The sequence below is a fragment of the Orycteropus afer genome, unplaced genomic scaffold (assembly GCF_000298275.1).
Source record: "Orycteropus afer afer isolate SDZICR_OR568_19922 unplaced genomic scaffold, OryAfe1.0 scaffold00078, whole genome shotgun sequence".
NCBI classification, from domain to species: domain Eukaryota; kingdom Metazoa; phylum Chordata; class Mammalia; order Tubulidentata; family Orycteropodidae; genus Orycteropus; species Orycteropus afer.
Window position 1 is genome coordinate 310,571 of NW_006921665.1, and position 19,337 is coordinate 329,907.

Genomic DNA, 19,337 nt, shown 5'->3' on the forward strand with positions numbered 1-19,337 from the left:
TTACACTTATTTTCCTCACAGTGCTAAGTACCACCTAAAATACTCTTGGATACTGATTTTTTAGAGGATTTTTAGGTTCATAGGAAAAATGCACAAAAGTACAGAGGGTTCCCATATATCCCCTTTCTCCTCTGCAGTTTGTACTGTTATTAACATCTTACATTCAACACGTGGTTCCTTTGTTACAATCGATGAACCAGTATTGATACACTCCTATTAACAAAAGTCTATAGTTTCTATAAAGGTTCACTCTTTGTGTACACCTGTGGTTTGACAAATGTGTAATGTCACGTGTCCACCATTACAGTTTCATCAGAATAGTTTCAATGCCCTAAAAACACCCTGTGCTTTACAGCTGCTAGCCAAAAGTCACCATTTCAAACCTACCAGCCCCTCCACAGATGAAAGATGAGGCAGTCTGCTTCTGTAAAGATTTGCAGCCTTTGAAACCCTATGGAGCAGTTCTACTCTGTTCTATAGGGTAGCTATGAGTTGGAATATACTTGATGGCAGTGAGTTTTATCTGGTTTTTCACCTATTCACTCCTCCTCTTAACTTGAGCCCATGGCAACCACCAGTCTTTTCACTGTCACTATAGTTTTGCCTTTTCCAGAATGTCATATAGTTGGAATCATATATAGCCTTTTCAGAATGGCTTCCTTCACCTAGCAGTATGTGTTGAAGGTTCCTCCATGTCTTTTCATAGCATGATAGCTCACTTCTTTTAATTACTGAGTAATACTCCACTGCATGAATATACCACAGATTGTGTAGCCATTCATCTACTGAAGGACATCTTCCAATGTTCAGCAATTATGAATAAAGCTGCTATAAACATTCATGTCCAGATTTTTATCTGGACATATGTTTTCAGCTCATTTGGGTAAATACTTAGGAGCTTGGGTGCTGGATCATATGGTAAGCTTATGTCAGTTTTGTAAGAAATTGCCAAAGTATCTTCCAAAGTGATGATATGCACCATTTTGCATCCCCATCAGCAACAGATGAGAGTCCCTGTTGTTCCACATCCTTCCCAGCATTTGATGGTGTCAGTGTTTTGTATTTTAACCACAGTAATTAGTGTGTACTGTGTGTAGTAGTATCCTCATTGATGTTTTAACTTGCACTTTCCTAATGACTTATGAAAGGAGCCCCAGTGGTGCAGCAGCTAAGTGCTTGGCTGCTAAGTGACGGCAGTCAAACTCACCAGCCACTCAGTGAGAGAAAGATGAGGCAGTCTGCTTCCATAAAGATTTTCAGTCTTGGAAACTCTATGAGGCAAGGCAGTTCTACCCTGTCCTAGAGGGTTGCTGTGAGTCAGAATGGATTTGGTGGCTATGTATTTTATTTTTTAAAAATGATACATGATACTGAGCATGGTGATTTGTTTTTTGATTATCATCTCTCTTATGCTCCATGAGAACAGAGGCCTTACTAATCTTGTTTGCTGCTCTAGCACTAGTACCTAGAATACAATGTGTGGCACACACCAGGCACACGCCAAGACTTCTTTTCAAGAATGTATACATCATAACACAAAAATTTCAAGTGGAGAAAAAGGAAAAAAGCATTCCGTATCATGTTTCATATGGCCAATATGTGTATATATAGATTGTTTAGCAAGACTGAAAAAAAATAAAGCTTATCCAATCTCATAGTGTTTTTGGTGCTCTATAATTTGTTGATTAATTCTTATTGAGATGCTAAAAAATCAGTCTCAGTTTGGAATTCTATAATTTCTAAATAGTAGCAATAAAAAAAAAAACTCAAATAATCATTTTACTACAGTATTGACTTGAGGTTAAATTTAATTATTGTATAAAAATCAGACTCAGTTAAAAAAAAATCAGACTCAGTAATGCTCGACTCTACAGAGTCTGCACAGCTGCACGGTGGTGAAGAAGTGGTTTAATTAGGACACATGACAAAGCAACCAAGGGCAATTTAGTCAAGTAGCAGCAACAGCTCTCCTTCCCTAGAACCACAATTGTAACCATAACTACAGGCTGAAAAAGCGTAATTGTTGGGTGATACTAGCAAATGACAGTATACTTGTTACAGTATCTTTATTACAGAATTAAGTGTAATTATTTCTTTTATGCAAACCACAAAACTTTGGTCCCTTCTTTGTATATTAAAAATAAGTCAATTTAGCTGTGTTTCTGCTGATGTAGCTATTGCTAATGACTACGATAGCAGTAATAAAAGCTAACATTTATTGAACACTTACTTTGTGGCTGGTACTGTGCTAAGTATAAGCAGTTCATATTGAGAACAAAAGCTAGTATGATTTCCTGTCCTTGTGTCAAATAAACTGGCACCAAACATACTGTCTTGTCCCTGTGTTAAGCATTACTAGGAGTGGGCATACTTTCCTGTTCTTATGTTAAATAATACTGAGAACCAGACAAAAATAATGCCTTACCCCAAGATATACTAAGTTCTGAAAGAAAACACTACAGACAAAAACTTATCAAAACTAACAGCTTGTTCATCAAGATTCTCTTCCAGACTCTTACCGTACCCACCAATCCAAAGCTATTAGCATGAACATGGCCCAACCCCAACTAGCTCCCCACCTTGAAAGATCTGCCAAAAAGTCACACAGCCTAGGCCCCAAAACCCTATACATATGCTCCACTGGCTGCCCTCTTCTGAGAGGGAAGAAAGTACCAAATTTCTTCCTTACTGTAGTAGATCTAATAAACTTAGCTTGGCTTAACTGAGAGGTTTGCCTGGTGGTATTCTGGGGCATTGAAAATTGATAAGCTACACTATCACTTCTAATTCAGATGCCTGGAGAGCAACCTGTTGATTACTGATTAGTTTTCTCTGAATCTCCTGACCATTTTTCTATGAAGCTATAACTAATAAGAACGCTGGGGTGTGACAAGTTTATGTCACCTCAACTGAAATTCCAAGTAACTGCACAGTACAAGTGATGAGCTAAACACTCAGGATCACTGACAAGCAAGGGTGCATTAGTCAGAAACGGAATACAAACATAAAATACCTGACAACAGCTTGATTATTGAGTTTTCCTCCATAGTTACACAAAAAGAAAAACATACGTTGTCATCTTCTTTACCCCACACTGACACATCATCACTAAGTCCATGTATATTACCTTGGGAAGTTACTCCTGTGGATCCTTTCCTAAGCTCAGTGAAGGTTTAACATGGTAGCTTATGTCACTCAAGATACTCTCTAGTGGAATTCTAATGTTTACTACAGTGAAACCTGTGAGAGCTGGAACTCAATGGGACTGCCTTGTTTTTCTGTGTCTCGCCAGTTTTCTGCCTTGACAAGGTACAATCTCACCACTTTTCTATCACTCATTTTAGTATTAAGTATGTCAGTTTTCCTTTTCTGTACAGCTTCTGCCTTACACAGGTTCCAGCTTTCATAGGTGTTAACTGTATAGCCAAAAAATCCATTGCTGTTCAAATCTATTCTAACTTATGGTGACCTCAAGTGTTTCACAGTAGAACTGCAACCGACAGGGTATCCATTCAACGGTTGTGACCTTAAAGCATTATTACCAGGTTTTTCTTTTGTGGCACTGCTGGATTTGAAACACCAACTTTTGGTTAGTTGTTGAGTGTAAACTGTTTGTGCCATTCAGGGACCTAATGTTTACTATGCATACAACTTACATTTTAAGAAGTAAAAACAGATTTTTTTTAAAAAAAGAAAAATTAGAACTACTAGTTGGCAACTAGCACTATTTGCTGACCCCTGCATACCTACCGCACAACTCTTCCTCAGCATCAGATTCTTCCAGGGAGATCTGAGGCTGGGCCTTTACCTCCAGGTTTCTGCTTAGCCAGCTAGTTTGTTCCAGGGAAGAGCCAGCAATATTCCCCACTGCTTCTAGGATTTTCTGAGTGACTTCCTAGGAATAATCAGGAGAAAGAGAAAAGGAAGTTAAGGAAAGGAACAGAGTGTGTAAAATCATACTATCCAGTAGAAATACAATAAAAGCCACAATTGTGAGCCATATAGAACCACATTAAATAATAAAGAGAAACAGGTGAAATTAATTTTAGTATTTTATTTAACCCAATATACCCATAATATTACCAACATATAATCAATATAAAATTATGAATGAGATTTTACATTTATTTTTCATACTCAATCTTTGAAATCTGGTGTGAATTTACACTTCAGCACATCTGAACCACCTTTTGGTTAGCTGTTGAACACTTAACTGTCTGCAACACTCATAGGCTCCATTATCTTTTACACATAGTAACACAAACCTTAACAGTGGTTGTCTTTGGTCAGTGGAATTATGGGTGATTTTAACTTTTTGTTTTGAAATAATTTCAACTTCCAGAAATTTCCACAAAATTCTTGTATACTTTTGGGCCAGATTTACTACTTTTGGGCCAGATTTACCAACAATTAACTTTCTGTGCATTTGCTTTGTTATTCTCTTGCTGTATGTACACATTCTTTTCTTTTTGACCTGTTTGCAAGTGAGCTGCAGATATCAAATTGCCCTCCGGCCCCCAATATCTTAATACTTGAGTGTATGTTTCCTAAGAACAAGGACCACAGCAGAATTTTCAAAATAAGGACATCTGACATTGATAAAATAACACAATCTAACCTGGAGTCCACATGGAGTGTTGTCAATTGTTCCAATACTGCCCTTTAGAGAAATTTCTCCATCTGGAATCCAATCCATGACCACATACTGCATTTGGCTAATATTGATTGTGAAGTTTCCTTTAATTTGGAACAGCCTCACTTTGTCTCTCATGACATTTTAAAAAGCACAGGCCCTCTCTTTTGCACAATGCCACTCAATTTGAGCCTGTTGGATTTTTGGCAGGACTGCTGCAAGTACTTTGTCCTTTCCAGCAGCCATGTCAGGGTGACACGATACAAGCTGTTCTATTACTGGTGGGGCTACTTTTTATTTAAAGGTGGTGTTTGTGAGGCTGTCACACTGCAAAGTTACTATTTTCCCTGTTGTAATTAATAATATCATATTTTTTTTCACAAATAATGCATCCACACATATAATGCGTGGAAAGGATCAAAGTAAGCAAAACTTTTGGGCATAGTGTACTCATGTATATACCATGCCTGTCTTTAGATGTTTCCAAACGTGAATTTTGTATATTCACCTGTCCTCCTGTACTATAGGTAAATCATATCATTCTGTTAATTTTATTTCATTCTGTTCACTTTTTAAAATCTCCCGCTTATGTGTATAAAAACAGTCCCAAATTAATCAAGATTGTATAATAAAGATGTAAGAGCAAGAAGTCATAGATCTAGAGCAAGGAAGAGTGAAGAAAATCAAAGATACAAGGAAACAATTAGTCCAAAGGATTAATGGACCACAGGAATTCCAACCTTCACGACCCTGAGACCAAAAGAAGTAGATGGTGATTGGCTATCTCTGCTGACCTTTCCGAAAGGGATCATGATAGAAAGTCCCAGATAGAGTGGGGTAAAATGTGAAACAAAACTCAAAATCTTAAGAAAGACCAGTCTTACTGGTCTGATGAAGACTGGTGAAACCCCTGAGATTATGGCTGTTAGCCATCCTTCAAGCCAGGAACTGAACTCAACCCCCATGGCTCAACTTTTAGCTAAATGATGAACAAGCCTATAAAGTTAACAGTCATACAAGGCTGGTATGTACTCAAACAATCAACCATATAAGATCAGGAGGGCAGCATATACCCAGGGATAGATCTGGGAAGGCAGGAGGGGATGGGAAGGTACAACCAAAGGAAGTGGTAGGTAGGTGCCAGGACAAAGTGGGAATAGTGCTGTTGCATTGTGTGGATTGCAGTAAATGTCACAAAACAGAACATAATATGGACTGTTGAATGGAAAACCAATTTACTCTGTAAACTTTCACCCCAATCACAATTAAAAAAAAAAAGTTATGGATCAAGTTTGGTAGTTCTGGTAATGGGAAAATAAACAAAACTGCATTTGTTTCTATCAATTTGATAATTATAGCACATTAACAATTGAATGGGAAAAATGTGTCAGATTGTCTTAAGTGAAACCATTACGTTATATTAGGTTTGCTTAGCTCATAGTCTAATTATGTCTTCTTAGTGTCAACTGAAATCAGCAACATGTGAAAAAAATTTCTTATGAAAATAACATGCATGAGGGGGGTTATCACTGTTGGTGAAATGTATAACACATGTATCATTTGCATAAAATTATAATTCATGGGGGATCATTTGAGACCATGTAAATATCCTGTTCTTCATCAAGTTTACCTATTTTCCATTCCAGGCTATTAACATGCATTCAGTTAATTTAATCAATGATTGTAAATGTTGCAAAATAATGATTTTCTAATTCCATCATTGTAGCTGTGTTTCTTAGCTAGCATTCTACTGTTAAGGAGGAGCTTTTCCTTTTCCTCTGAGTGACTTTTGCTTTTCTCAGTGTTTCCAAAATATTCTATGAGTATAAAATGCTTTTATGGCAGGAGGGCAAACAAAAGATTTAAGGAAATCTGTGTACAGAGATAGATTTATTATTCCAATTACAGCTAAGAGTCAGTTCCAAACATTTTTGAGTACAGTGAAGAGCACCATCTTTTAAATTCCACTGAAATGCATTGCTCAAGCATAACACAAGAACATTCATCAGTAGACTTTGACTCCAAATCTACTTGAACCCTCTACAGACACAGAGGAAAAAATCAGAGTCAAGAACAAATACAGATCTTCAAAATCAAATTCTGTGCAATGTTTATGATCTACGATGACGTCCCTCCTGGGTGGTGCAAATGGTTAAGTGTTAAGATACCCGAAAGGTTGGTGGTTCCAACCCATTCAAAGGCACCTCTGAAGAAATCCCTGGTGATCTGCTCCTTAAAGGTCTGAGAAGGCTCTGAACAATACAAGATGGGTCTTGCGTGCAAAGGATGCTGGGGGAAAACCTTAGCACCTTAAAGAGCAGTGACCTGGCCAGGAAAAAACACACCAAACACGACTTCATGGTGATGTCAATTGGAACCCATCAACTAGTACAGAAACAGCCCCATTAAACATCTTTTGTCTTTTTTTTCTGGGTCCCCTGCATGTATTCTTCTTGCATGTAAGCACCAGGTATATAAACTCACATTCCACACTGTCCTGTATGGACCTCGACCTGGTGACGCTTGATGCTTCACTGTCTGTCGCAGAATTTTGATGTCAACATCCGTGTGTAAGCTCCTTAATAAAAGCTAGAGCTGATCAACCTGGTTTTTTCCTCTTTTTTTAGAATTTGACCTGTGCTCCTTGGAGCCACCCCTGCCACTGCTCTGCTGGAGTGCAACAAGGTCATAGTCTTGAAAACACTATGGAGCAGTTCTAGTCTGCACATATGAGGTTGTCATGAGTCAGAACTGACTGGGAAAGCAAACAGCAACAAAAGAGGTACAATACTTCTGGAATAATAATTTGCTGAACTCTCTTACACACATACCTGCAGGTCTTTTTGATACTTCTTGCTTTCCAGGCTAGGAGTTCTTGTTACAAAGTCATTCAGCATGCTGTTGAGAGATAATCAGCTCCAGATAAAAAATTCTGCAGAAATAAATGCTCCAACAGGAAACACTATGACAGTATACATGCTGTGACATGATACCTGAGAAGCAGAAAATATCCAGGTGGAGCTAGATTCAACTGCACGGAGTCCTTTAATACTCCCAACAATGAAGGGAAGTTCTCTTGTAGGGCCAGTATTGGGAGCCTATTTTTTTTTTTGAAAGAAAAGAAAAAAAATTCCAATCACAAACAAGTCAAAATAAAGCATTTTGGTGGTGGGCAGTTGAAAAGCAGAGGGGGAAATGGCATATCTACCTGTTTGCTCTTTTTGTATTAAAATATACACAAGCTAAATTTTGAAATTCTGGCAAGAACTTGGGATCCTGCTGCTGAAAGGTCAGGTCCTCCTGATTTCCTTGTTTATAAAAGCGTTAAACTATTTGAGTATCTCAGGTCTTTCTAGCTCTAATACTCTGTGTGACATTGTTGGTAACATAGCACCACCCATCAAAAGATTAGGGGTTACCCACAGGAAAATGACCTTCAGTAGCTCTTAGGTCAAGCCCAAGGAGAATGAGGATAATTCTGAGATGACTGCTACAAAGCAAGGTAGCCCAGTGAGTACACTAAACTGCAGTCAGAGAGTCCCAGGTTCAAGTCCTGGTTTCTCAACTTGTGTGACCTTGGCATTTCCTCCTCTGCAAAAGGAGGATGATAAAAACCCAACTTGAAGCTACTGTGAAGCTCATATGTAACTTGGGCCACTATCATAACCTTAGCTAGTATGACAATACACACTAGCTCTCATAAGGAAAGAACTCACCAGCTCATCTATAATCCTCAGAGGAAAGAACCACATGATGTTTGTGGGTGAAGTACTAACAGCTTGTTTGACTGTACCCTAGTCCTGGGGATACCTGAGATTATGACCCTCAATTCACCTTCTTAGAACTCTGATCTCCAGAAGTGTTACATTAGGATAACTACAGAATCAACAGTGTTAACCAACAAGACTACACTTGGTTGTGAGAACTATTTATTGTGAAACTCCTGAGAAATATAAGGATAACAGGGCATAGCTGTCTTGAGATGAAACCTATACCCCCTTCACTCACTTTCTCTCCCTCTCTTTCTCCTTCCTTTTTTCAGTGCCATTTATTAAAGAGACTGCTCTTTCTCCACTGGAGAGACTTAGCACCCTTGTTGAAAATAAACTGAGCACAGATGAATGCCTTTATTTCTGGACTCTCAATGCTATTCCACTGTCTATCATTATACCAGTACCAGACTGTTTTGATTACTGTAGTTTTATAATATATTTTCAGAGCAAGAAGTGTGTCTTCCTATTTTGTTCTTCTCTTTCAAGACTGCTTTGGCTATCCCAGGCTCCTTGCTGTTCCATGTAAATTTGAGAATTGGATTTACCATTTCTGCAAAGAAAGCTGTTGGAATTTTGATGGGTATTGTACCAAATCTATAGATTTCTTTAGGTAGTATTGATATCTTAATAATATTAAGTCTCACTCTCATTTCTTGCAACAGAGAATGCTCCCTACAGTGGGAAGTAGGTTGGGGACATGGTGAGCCTGGAAGCCACACCTGGGATGCAGCTGTTGTGGGAGCTGAAGGAGGCTCAGGAAAGCTTCCTTTTTAACCATGGGGAAAAGCCTGTGGAAGCCATTCCAATGCCTCCTTCAGCTGAGAATGCTTCAAACAGATATTAAGCTCCGCAAACCAAAGCAAGAGTCAGAGCTACTTAGTATAAAACGTGAAGTCATTGAGGTCAGCACTAAAATAACCACTTCTCCTTTTTCTGAAAGGGTCTTCAACATTTTCCTACATTTTTTGGGGCTTTAATTCAAAATTCTGAGATTTTATTTATTTAATTCAAATCTGATACTTTTAAAAGTTTAATAGGCCTGACATAAAGCTTTGCTAACGTAAAGTGCTCATCAAATACACAAGGATTTTAAAATGTCAAGTAAGATCTCTGGAGAAGGAAAAGTGTAATCATCAGGGCATGTCCACACCTTGGGAAGTGACTAAGACATCATTCAAATATTTCTGAGAAATTTTTTTTTTCTCTACAGTTGTCAAGAAATAAATTCAGCTACTACTTATGGCCACGACAATAGCATCTGTATTTCCAAAACATTTTTTAGAGAATTGCATTACCTTTGGATAAAAGCATAGCTGAACTGCAGCACAGGAATATCCACTAGGGGCGATTTCTGAAAATTAAAGCAAAACCAATTACTCCAAGCTGGTAGGAAATAAGGCTAAAAAGGAATTCAAATGCTAAATGGAATAAAGATTATATAGCCTAACAAGGTAAAGATTCCTAGTCAAATAAAGCCTCCTGTAGCCAAAGAATCCCACAAGTATAACACAAACAAATGTACCCTATGGGGCCACAAATCCTTAGCACTCACCCCTCTTAGCAAACTTCTACAATGATTTCCCATTATTTGTAACTACTTTCCATTTCAGGCAATTAACATGTATGTATTCAGAGATAACTTGGAGTTATAACAGAACCTTCTAAAACAAAAAGTAGGGGGTCAATACTGACCCTTATGAAAGCATGTGATTAGCTACGGACAAGAGACCATAGTAAACTAATTCTTAGCGCAAGGAACTCCCTGAAACCCAGCCAAGATGATTCCCCTAAATTCTAACTGGCTGGACTACATATAATCTGGCTCCAAAACACACAGGTTTTTTCCCTCCTTGCTGGTACAAAGCTATTTGTAGAAGCTATAGAAGTTAAAGGAGCTCTGGTGGTGTAGTGCCTAAGGCATTTTACTGCTGATCAGAAGGCTAGCGGTTCAAACCCACCAGCCACTCTTTGGAAGGAAGGTTGGGCAATCTACTTCCGTAGTGATGCTGCCTCGGAAACCCAACGAGGGGTCGAGGGGTCGCTATGAGTCAGGTCCCACTCGATGGCACATAACAACAACAACATGGAAATTAAGCTAATTAACTAACCCAGTGCTGTGAGAACAATCAAAAATCAGGCAGTCAGACAAGCTTTAATTACTTTTTAGCCAGGAAAAAAACTGTAAGTTGCAGATATTTGCACAAATTCAAATAATGTGATGTAACAAAACCTGCATGTGCCTGCTCTATCTATCTAGAAAAGCTGTTGTGAAGCTTTCTTTAGGAAGATTCTAGAGTACTAAAGTCATTAGGAAGGTTGGGCAATCCTACTTCCGTAGTGATACTGCCTTGGAAACCCAAGGAGGGGTCGCTATGAGTCGGGGCCGACTCGACGGCACATAACAACAACAACAACAACAAAAGTCATTTATAGGGATTAACTGAGGACACTAGTAGCTTGGTGGTAGAATTCTCACCTTCCATGTGAGAGATCTAGGTTCAATTCTCAGCCAAGGTACCTCATGCCTAGTCACTACCTGTCTGTCAGTGGAGGCTTCTGTGTTACTATGATGCTGAACAGATTTCAGTGGAATTTCTAGGCTAAGACAGACCAGGAGGAAAGGTCTGACGATATACTTCCAAAAACCAGCCAATGAAAACCTTATGGATCAACAATCCGGATCACAGGAAGGGGGCGGTTCCTGGCAGTGTTTCATCCTGTTATGCATGGAGTCACCATGAGTTGGGATGACCTGATGGTATTATATCTATATATAAGGAGCTGTGGTGGTATAAAACATTTGGCTGCTAATCAAAAGGTTGGGGTTTGAACCTATCAGTTGCTCCACAGACGAAAGATGAGGCAGTCTGCTTCCACAAAGATTTACAGCCTTGGAAATCCAACTATGAGTTGGAATTGACTCAATGGCAGTGAGTTTGGGTTTTCTTTGTGTGTGTGACATGAGATTAACTATCAATGTGAAAGGTTAATATCTTGACCCTAAGACTTGCTCAGAGACATAAACCCAAATCCACTGATGATCTAACCCTTTAGCAGTTCCTGCTCCTCTCTCCTGGAGCCAAGTCTCATAAAGCTAAACTACATTTATATTTATGTACATGAGTGAAAGAAAACCGGACTGCCAGACATTCATGGGAGACCGGGTAGGCAGGCCTCTGACAAATGCTATAGAAGCCTTTGGAGTCCATTTATATTGGACTCCTTCAACCCTTTATCTGTTCCAAACATCTGCCCCCACAGAGCTAATTTTTGAGGTGGCATTTTCCTATCCCAATGAGAACACAGGCTGACTGAGGCCAGGAATTACTTAACTATTTAGGACCTTCCCACCACACAATGCAGAAGTCCCTGGCTGGTACTAGTGGTTCATGTGCTTGGCAGGCAGCTAACTGGAAAGGTTATTGGTTTGAGTTACCCAGAGGTGCCTTGGAAGAAAGGCCTGGTGCTCAATTTCTGAAAACTCAGCCACTGGAATTCCTAGGAAGCACAGCTCTACTCTGACACATGAGGTCACCATGAGTGGGAATTGACTTGATGGCAACTGGTACCATGTGGTGCACATAGTCAAATTTTCTACAAAGATTGTGGAATGAAGGAAGGGAACGGTCCCAGCATAAATGACTAGTTTGAAGCCTGCAAAGGGCAAGACCTCCAGGTGTGGTGTTTTCTAGAGCGTTACCCTATGTCATGTGCAAGACACTCTTTCAGACAAGAGGAAAACTGGAGGGTTACCAGATGGAAATTTCCTACTCCAATATGATTGTATTACTTGTAAAAATTGCTGAAGATATTCTGTGGTCAGGTATGCCACTTTGGGGTTAAAAAAAAAAAAAATCTGACTGAAAAAGAAATCTAAGACCCCAAGGATTAGCTTTTGTTAACCTTTCCAAGCATGATGACATTAATATTTAAAACTATACCCCCCCCCAAAAAAAACAGAACAAAAAAAATCCAAACCCACCGCCATTGAGTTGATTTCAACTCATAACAAGCCCCATTGGGTTTCCAAGACTGTAAATCTTTACGAAAGCATCTTCCTTCTCCCTCATCTTCCTTCTGTAGAGCAGCTGGTGGGTTTGAACTGTCGTCCTTGGGGTTAGCAGCCAAATACCTTAGTTACCATGCCACCAGAGCATTTTATCTAAAAGTATATTACTTAATAATCACTTTTTCCATTCCACTAATTTTAATTTAAGAGGATTAGCCTTAATTTCTAATCCAATATAATTTATTTATTTTTAATCATTGCATTATTTTAAATTACTTGTTAGAAGGCAATTATTTCAAGGTTGAAATAAATCTGTTTCTATCAAGTTAATTAATTAAGAGCAAAACAGCTCCCACACTCTAGGTGAAGATGTCTATTTTGCTTAAAAAACAAAAGAAAAAAACTGTAAGGGCATAAAAATGTTAAATCACCAAGTCTGGTTCAAATTCACTGTTGACATTAAAAAAGTCTCAGTGTGATATGGCGCTCTAAGGAGCTTTGGTGCCATAGCAGGTAAGGAAGGCATTTGATTACTAACTGGAAGGTCAGCAGTTCAAACCCACCATCCTCTCCATGGAAGGAAGACAGAGTGATCTACCTCCATAAAGATTTATAGCCTTGGAAACCCACTGGGGGTCGCTATGAGTAGGAAACAGCTCTATGGCAGTGAGTTTGGTTTTGGTTTATGTGATATGTATCCCTTCTACTGCAGAAATTGAGCAGAAAAACTATGAGGAGCTTCCTGGTTCAATCACATCAACCTTCAACTTGAAGCCTTCTGTTTTTTTGCAGCCAAATCTTTTCTTTCTCAGAATTTCTAGCATTTGTTATGTCCTATGGTATTTATGTTTTACTTTGATAAAACTTATACAAAGTTTTAACTTGCCCTTTCAGGCTGTAAGTTCCTTGAGGACAAGTACCATTTCCTACGTCTAAAGACTCTATTTGATTTGGTCCTTGATGGAGTCCCTCGGTGGTGCAATGGTACATGCTGAGCTGCTAATGAAAGGTGGCTAGTTCAAGTCTACCCAGAGGTGCCTTGAAAGAAAACCCTGGTGATCTACTTCCAAAAAAATCAGCCAATGAAAATCCTACGGAGCACAGTTCTGCTCTGATACATGTGGGGTTGCCATAATCAGAATTGACTTGATGACACCTGTTAGGTCCTTAATAAAAACCCATGTACTGGGGTGGTGTGCTCTGCTCCAGGGATATAAGGATGAAAATCAGTCCCTGACCTCAAGTAGCAACTATCTTAAAACAGGAGCATAAAGCCATAGTAGGCACGTTTCACATGACCTCCCAAGAGCACATTAATAACACCCTCCATTTACAATACTAAGTTACAACACCTAGTTGCTCTTGACACCTAAATTAGTCACCTCCCCCTAAAACGATAAGAAGTAGAGTTAGAATGCCAAACATTCCTCTGGGTATGCCCTAATCCAGGGCTGCTGGCTTCACAAGACCCGTTACCTCATCCCCCTTAATTTGTGGTGGCTTCTTGACCACTTCCTTCACCAAGTGTAAGACTGTGTCAGTCTTCAGAGTGCTGAGTGCACAAACCAAGTCAACAAGGGTGAGCTGGGATGCACTCGCCACAGGAACGATCTGCCAAGTGGAAAACAAAACATTTTAAACTTGCAGGCAGAAAACAAAAACAGGAATGATGCACAAGAAATATTTCATGAGACTTGTCCCTAGAGAAAGAAATCTGTTTCAATCTTTTCAATAAACATTTCCCACTGAATTGGATAAAGGATTCCACTGGTAGGAATATAGAGTTAGTTAAGCACTTAATTCAATAAGCATGGTAAGTACCTGATACAAAATAGGAATAAAAGGTGCAATTGATGATGGGCCAATAGCACTGGTGTCTTAGCTATCTAGTGCTGCTATACAGAAATGTCACAAGCAAATGACTTTAATAAACAAATTTATTCATTCACAGTTTAAGAAACTAGAAGTTAGGCACAGGGGCAGGGCACTTTGGGGAGTGTACCAGAGGTGGGACAGACTTCTCAGAGGGAGGGAGGTATGAGGTAGGTATGAAGTATGAATTCAGAGTACTGGCTCTAGGGGAGGGCTTTCTCTGTCAGTTCCGGGGGAAGGTCCTTGTCTCTTTTCAACATCTGTGGGCCTGGTGTCTTCACGTGTCTCGGTATCAATCTTCTCCTGAGTTTATGAGGTTCTCGGCACAGGAACTTCAAGTCTGAAGGTCCATTCTGCTCCCATCTCTTCTTTCTTGATGGCATTGAGGTCCCTCATTTTCTGCTCACTTCCTTCTCCTTTTCTCTCTTTTAAGATAAAAGGTGAGGCAGGCCTCACCCCAGGGAAACTCCTCTTACACTGGACCAGGGCTGTGACTTGAGTAAAAGCGTTGCATTCCACCCTAAGCCCCTTACAACTGATTGGCTGATCACATCAGATCATATCATGGAGGATGATTCCATCATTACATAACAGCCAAACTACTGAGAATCATATCCCAGTCAAGTTGACACATATTTTGAGGGGACAAAATTCAATCCATGATATTTGGTATGTTTGAGTTCAGGAAGTATTTTTAAAATCAGAGATGCTTGACTTGAAGGAAACAGATAGGCACCAAGGAAAGGACCCAACATGGAGGACCATTAAACTCAACTGGCATAACATGTTACATAAAAATATGTTCTACATCCTACTTTTGTGAGTAGCTACTAGGGTATAAAAAGCTTTCAAGCCTCCATCTAGATGCAACAATTAGTCTCTCCTTGTCCAGAACAAAGAAGAATGAGGAAAACCAAAGACATAGGGAACCAATTAGTCCAAGGGACTAGTGGACCATGCAAACCTTAGCCTCCTTGACCCTGAGACAAGAACTAGATGGTGCCCAGCTACCACTGTCAACCACCGAGAAAGGGATCAGTGTAGAATATCCTGGATAAGATGGGAGAAAAATTTGGAACAAAAGTAAAAATTTTAAAAAAGACCAGGCTTACTGGTCTAAAAGAGGATGGTAAACCTGAGACTATGGCCCCTAGTCACCCTGCAGGCCTGGAAATGAACTCACTCCCGTGGTTTCCAGCCAAACAATAGACAGGCATATAAGGTAAACATTTACAGCAGGCAGGGGCACTCACTGGAACAATCAACCATGGCAGTTCAGAATGACTGTATTTGCATAGGGAGATAGATCTCAGAGGGCAGTAATGCATAGGAAAGAAGGACAAAGGAAAAAGGTAACCACAGGTACATAGTGGGAAGAGAGCTGTTACATTATGGGGATTGCAATCAATGTCATGAAACAAAATGTGTATGAACTGTTCTATGGAAAATGAATTTCCTCTGTAAACTTTTACCTAAACCACAATTAAAAAGAAAAAAAGATGGGTCCCAAAGTACAAAGATAGTAAGAAAAAGGGAGAAATAAGGCTAACACACTCTAGCCTTGGCAGGAAAGCCTTGGTATAGGAGGCACACTGCTGATTCTAGAAATCTGTATGATGTGGCTTAGAAGAAAACCAATTGGCATTAGGTTTATCACCAAGGAAGGGCCTCATAGGCACTTTGTAGGGTAGCCTGGGACCAGTCCCTCATTCTTCCTCAAGTAACAGAAGCCCATGTTGGGCACAAGGGCAGGGCACTTGGAGGAGTGTACCAGAGGTGGAACAGACCTCTCAGAGGGAGGGAGGTATGAGGTAAGGACCCAGGATGGAGTCAAGAGAGGGGACAAGGAAAAGGAATGTACTGGCCTTGCAGAAACATGCAAACCAAACCTCCAAATGGACAAAAATCAAATAGAAATTTGCTTTGGCTATAGGAATAGGATGATTTTAATATGCTTTACTATAATGGATAAGGATTGCTTTTATAAATTAAAAAAGCTACAAGATGGTGCTGCAGGCAGGGCTGAGCACACAGGAACCTGCATAGTCTGGCAGTGAACCAGGTCTTAAGTCAGATGGTAGGTCCATGGGTAGACTTTGTTTGTTTGTTCTATTTAAAACACACACACACACACACACACACAATAGCCTGATGTTAAAACCAAAAAAACCAAACTCAGTGCTGTCGAGTCAGATCTGAATCATAGTGACCCCTCCTTGGGTTTCTGAGGCGGTAACACTATGGAAGTAGATTGCCCAACCTTCCTTCTGAGAAACGGCTGGTGGGTTTGAACCACCAGCCTTCTGGCTAGCAGTCTAATGCCTTAGGCACTATGCCACCAGAGACTTTTTTTAAAAAATTTTAAACTTTTTATTATGATTTGGGTGAAAGTTTACAGAGCATATTCATTTTCCATTCAATAGTTCATACACATTTTGTTTTGTGACTTTGATTGCAATCTCCACAATGTATTGCATTCTTCCCACTTCCTCCCTGTGGTTATCATTTGTTTCCATTTGTCCTTTCCTATCCACACCTGCTCTTTGAGCTCTATCCCGGGAATGGTTGATTGTTCTGGTGATATTGTTCACCTCATAGGCTTGTTTACTGTTTGGCTGAAAGTTGAGCCCCAGGGGTGAGTTCAGTTCCAGGCCTGATTGAAGGGTGACTAACAGCCATAGGTCAGGGATTCTGCCAGCTTCTGTAAGACCAGTGAGCCTGGTCTCCTTTTTTTTTTTTCGATTTTGAGTTTTGTTCCACATTTTTCTCCTACTCTATCCAGGACCTCCTATTGTGATCGCTTTCAGAGTCGTTGGCAGTGGTACCAGGTACCAAAACTAGTTCTTCTGGTCTCAGGATCATGGAGGTTGAGGTTCATGTGGTCTCCTAGTCCCTTGGGCTGTTTCCATGTGTCTTTGATTTTCCTCACTCTTCTTTATTCCAGATGTGTGACTGAATTTGAGTTGATTCTCTTTATAGCAGAAAAAATGAGATGGCACAAAATGACTCAGTATTCCCATAGGACAAGGCTATAGGAAAGATGAGAAAGAAATGTGGATAGTGGCAGCAAAGATGTCACTGACTAACTGCCCCACTTCTAAAATTCATGCATTAATTTATCAAATATATATTCCTTTTTGCTAGGCACAAAAGATTAAATAGGAGTCCCTGGGTGGTGCAAATGGTTAATATGCTCAGCTGCTAGCTGAAAAGTTGGAGGTTCCAATCTACCCAGAGGTACCTCAGAAGCAAGGCCTGGCAATCTACTTCTTGAAAACCAGCCATTGAAAACCCTATGGACCACAGTTCTATTCTGACATACTTGGGGCTGCTATGAGTCGGAGCTGACTTGATGGAATCTGGTACTGATAAAAATACAAAAATGGATGCTATGTGATTTCTGCCCTCCATGGCTCATGATTTATAGGTAGAGATAGACATTTAAACAAAATGTTTCCTCCCCACCACAGCCAACCCATGGGTGTGCCTAGCTGATTCTAATTAGCCTTCTCATCTTTCCTATGGGTGATATTTTATCCATTCTTGTATGTATGTATATATAAAATCTCACTGCTGTTAAGTTGATTCTGACTCATAGCAACCCCTCCTTGGGTTTCCAAGGTGGTATCTCTACAAAGTAGATTGCCTAGTCTTTCTTCTGAGGAGTGGTTGGTGGGTTTGCCTTCTGGTTAGTAGTCAAATGCCTTAGGCACTATGCCACCAGAGCTTGTATTTATGGTATTAGATATTAGATAGCTAGGTTAAATAAAAGCCTTATGTACTCTTTGTAGGAAAATCAGAAGACAGAAGTTAGAGGTTGGCTTTATTCCCTTCCCTACCCGTAACACATTGCTATCATCTCATGTATTTAAAACGGTGAAATTACTTCAAGCTTCCCATGTCAGCCTCTCACATCAACTTGGTAACATGTAACTCTTTGGTATTTCTTTGCCAGAGTAATCTTAACCACCTGATTTCTTTTTCTTACTGTCTTTGTATTTTGGGGCCCATCTTTTTTTTTTTTTTTTTTTTTGAATTGTAATTTAGGTGAAAGTTTATGGAGGAAATTCATTTTCCATACAACAATTCATACACATTTTGTTTCATGACATTGATTGGAATCCCCATAATGTAACAGGTCTCTTCCCACTTCCTCCCTGTGGTTACCTTTTCTCTTTTAATTTTCTAGCTTTACCTTCATTTTACTGTGACGTTTAGCTTTCTTCCTGCTCCATACTGCTGCAACAGCTGCTATCAGTTGAACCCCAAGATGGGCTGCCAAAGGATTCAAGAAGTCTAAAATTTTTTGTTTTATGGTCTAGGAAATCAAAAAAGAGAGAGAATTATTGCAGAGTAGTAACAGGACTATTATGTAACACATTTAACCACCACCTACTGTATTCCCAGGTCCCTGGGTGGTACAATTGGTCTGTGCTCAACTATTAATCAAAATGTATAGCAACCCCCTGTGTGCAGAGTAGAACTATGTTCCACAGGACTTTCAAGGCTGTGACATTTTCTGGCCAGATCACCAGGTTTATCTTCTGAGGTGCCTCTGGGTGGGTTTGAAATGCCAACCTTTCAGCAAGTAGTCAAGTATTTGATCCCATGAGTTGGAACGGACTCAATGGCAACTAACAACATAAAGGTGGGTGGGTGAGCCCACCCAGTAGAGCTGCAGAAGATGATCTTCCTCCATATAAGGTGATCTGCTTCCATAATGATTGTTGTTGCTACGTGCCGTCAAGTCGGACCTGACTCATAGCGACCCCTCCATGGATTTCCGAGGTGGTATCAACATGGAAGTAGATTGCCCAACCTTCCTTCCAAGGCTATGTAAACTCTGTGGATCACAGTTCTATTCTGTAACCCATGAGGTTGCCAGGAGCTGGAATCAACTTGACAGCAATGGGTTTGTTTTTCTTTTTTCACTGTAACCCTCAGTGCAGGGACTGCATAGTCTTCATGTTCCCAATCCATGCAAATGCACCCTTGCACGGGGGATGATTGTGAGCTCCTCCGTAAAGAAGGTACACTTTTTTTTTTTTTA

General features: G+C 39.9%; 1 protein-coding gene across 1 annotated transcript in view; it reads right to left on the reverse strand.

Moving 5' to 3' along the window:
• Positions 1–19,337, reverse strand: part of DOP1B (DOP1 leucine zipper like protein B) — a 208,787-nt gene that overhangs the window by 29,452 nt on the left and 159,998 nt on the right. The window contains 6 exon segments of the mRNA XM_042780999.1: positions 3,751–3,895; positions 7,465–7,531; positions 7,627–7,731; positions 9,702–9,757; positions 13,892–14,026; positions 18,483–18,605. Of these exon segments, the coding sequence (XP_042636933.1) occupies positions 3,751–3,895; positions 7,465–7,531; positions 7,627–7,731; positions 9,702–9,757; positions 13,892–14,026; positions 18,483–18,605 (631 nt within the window).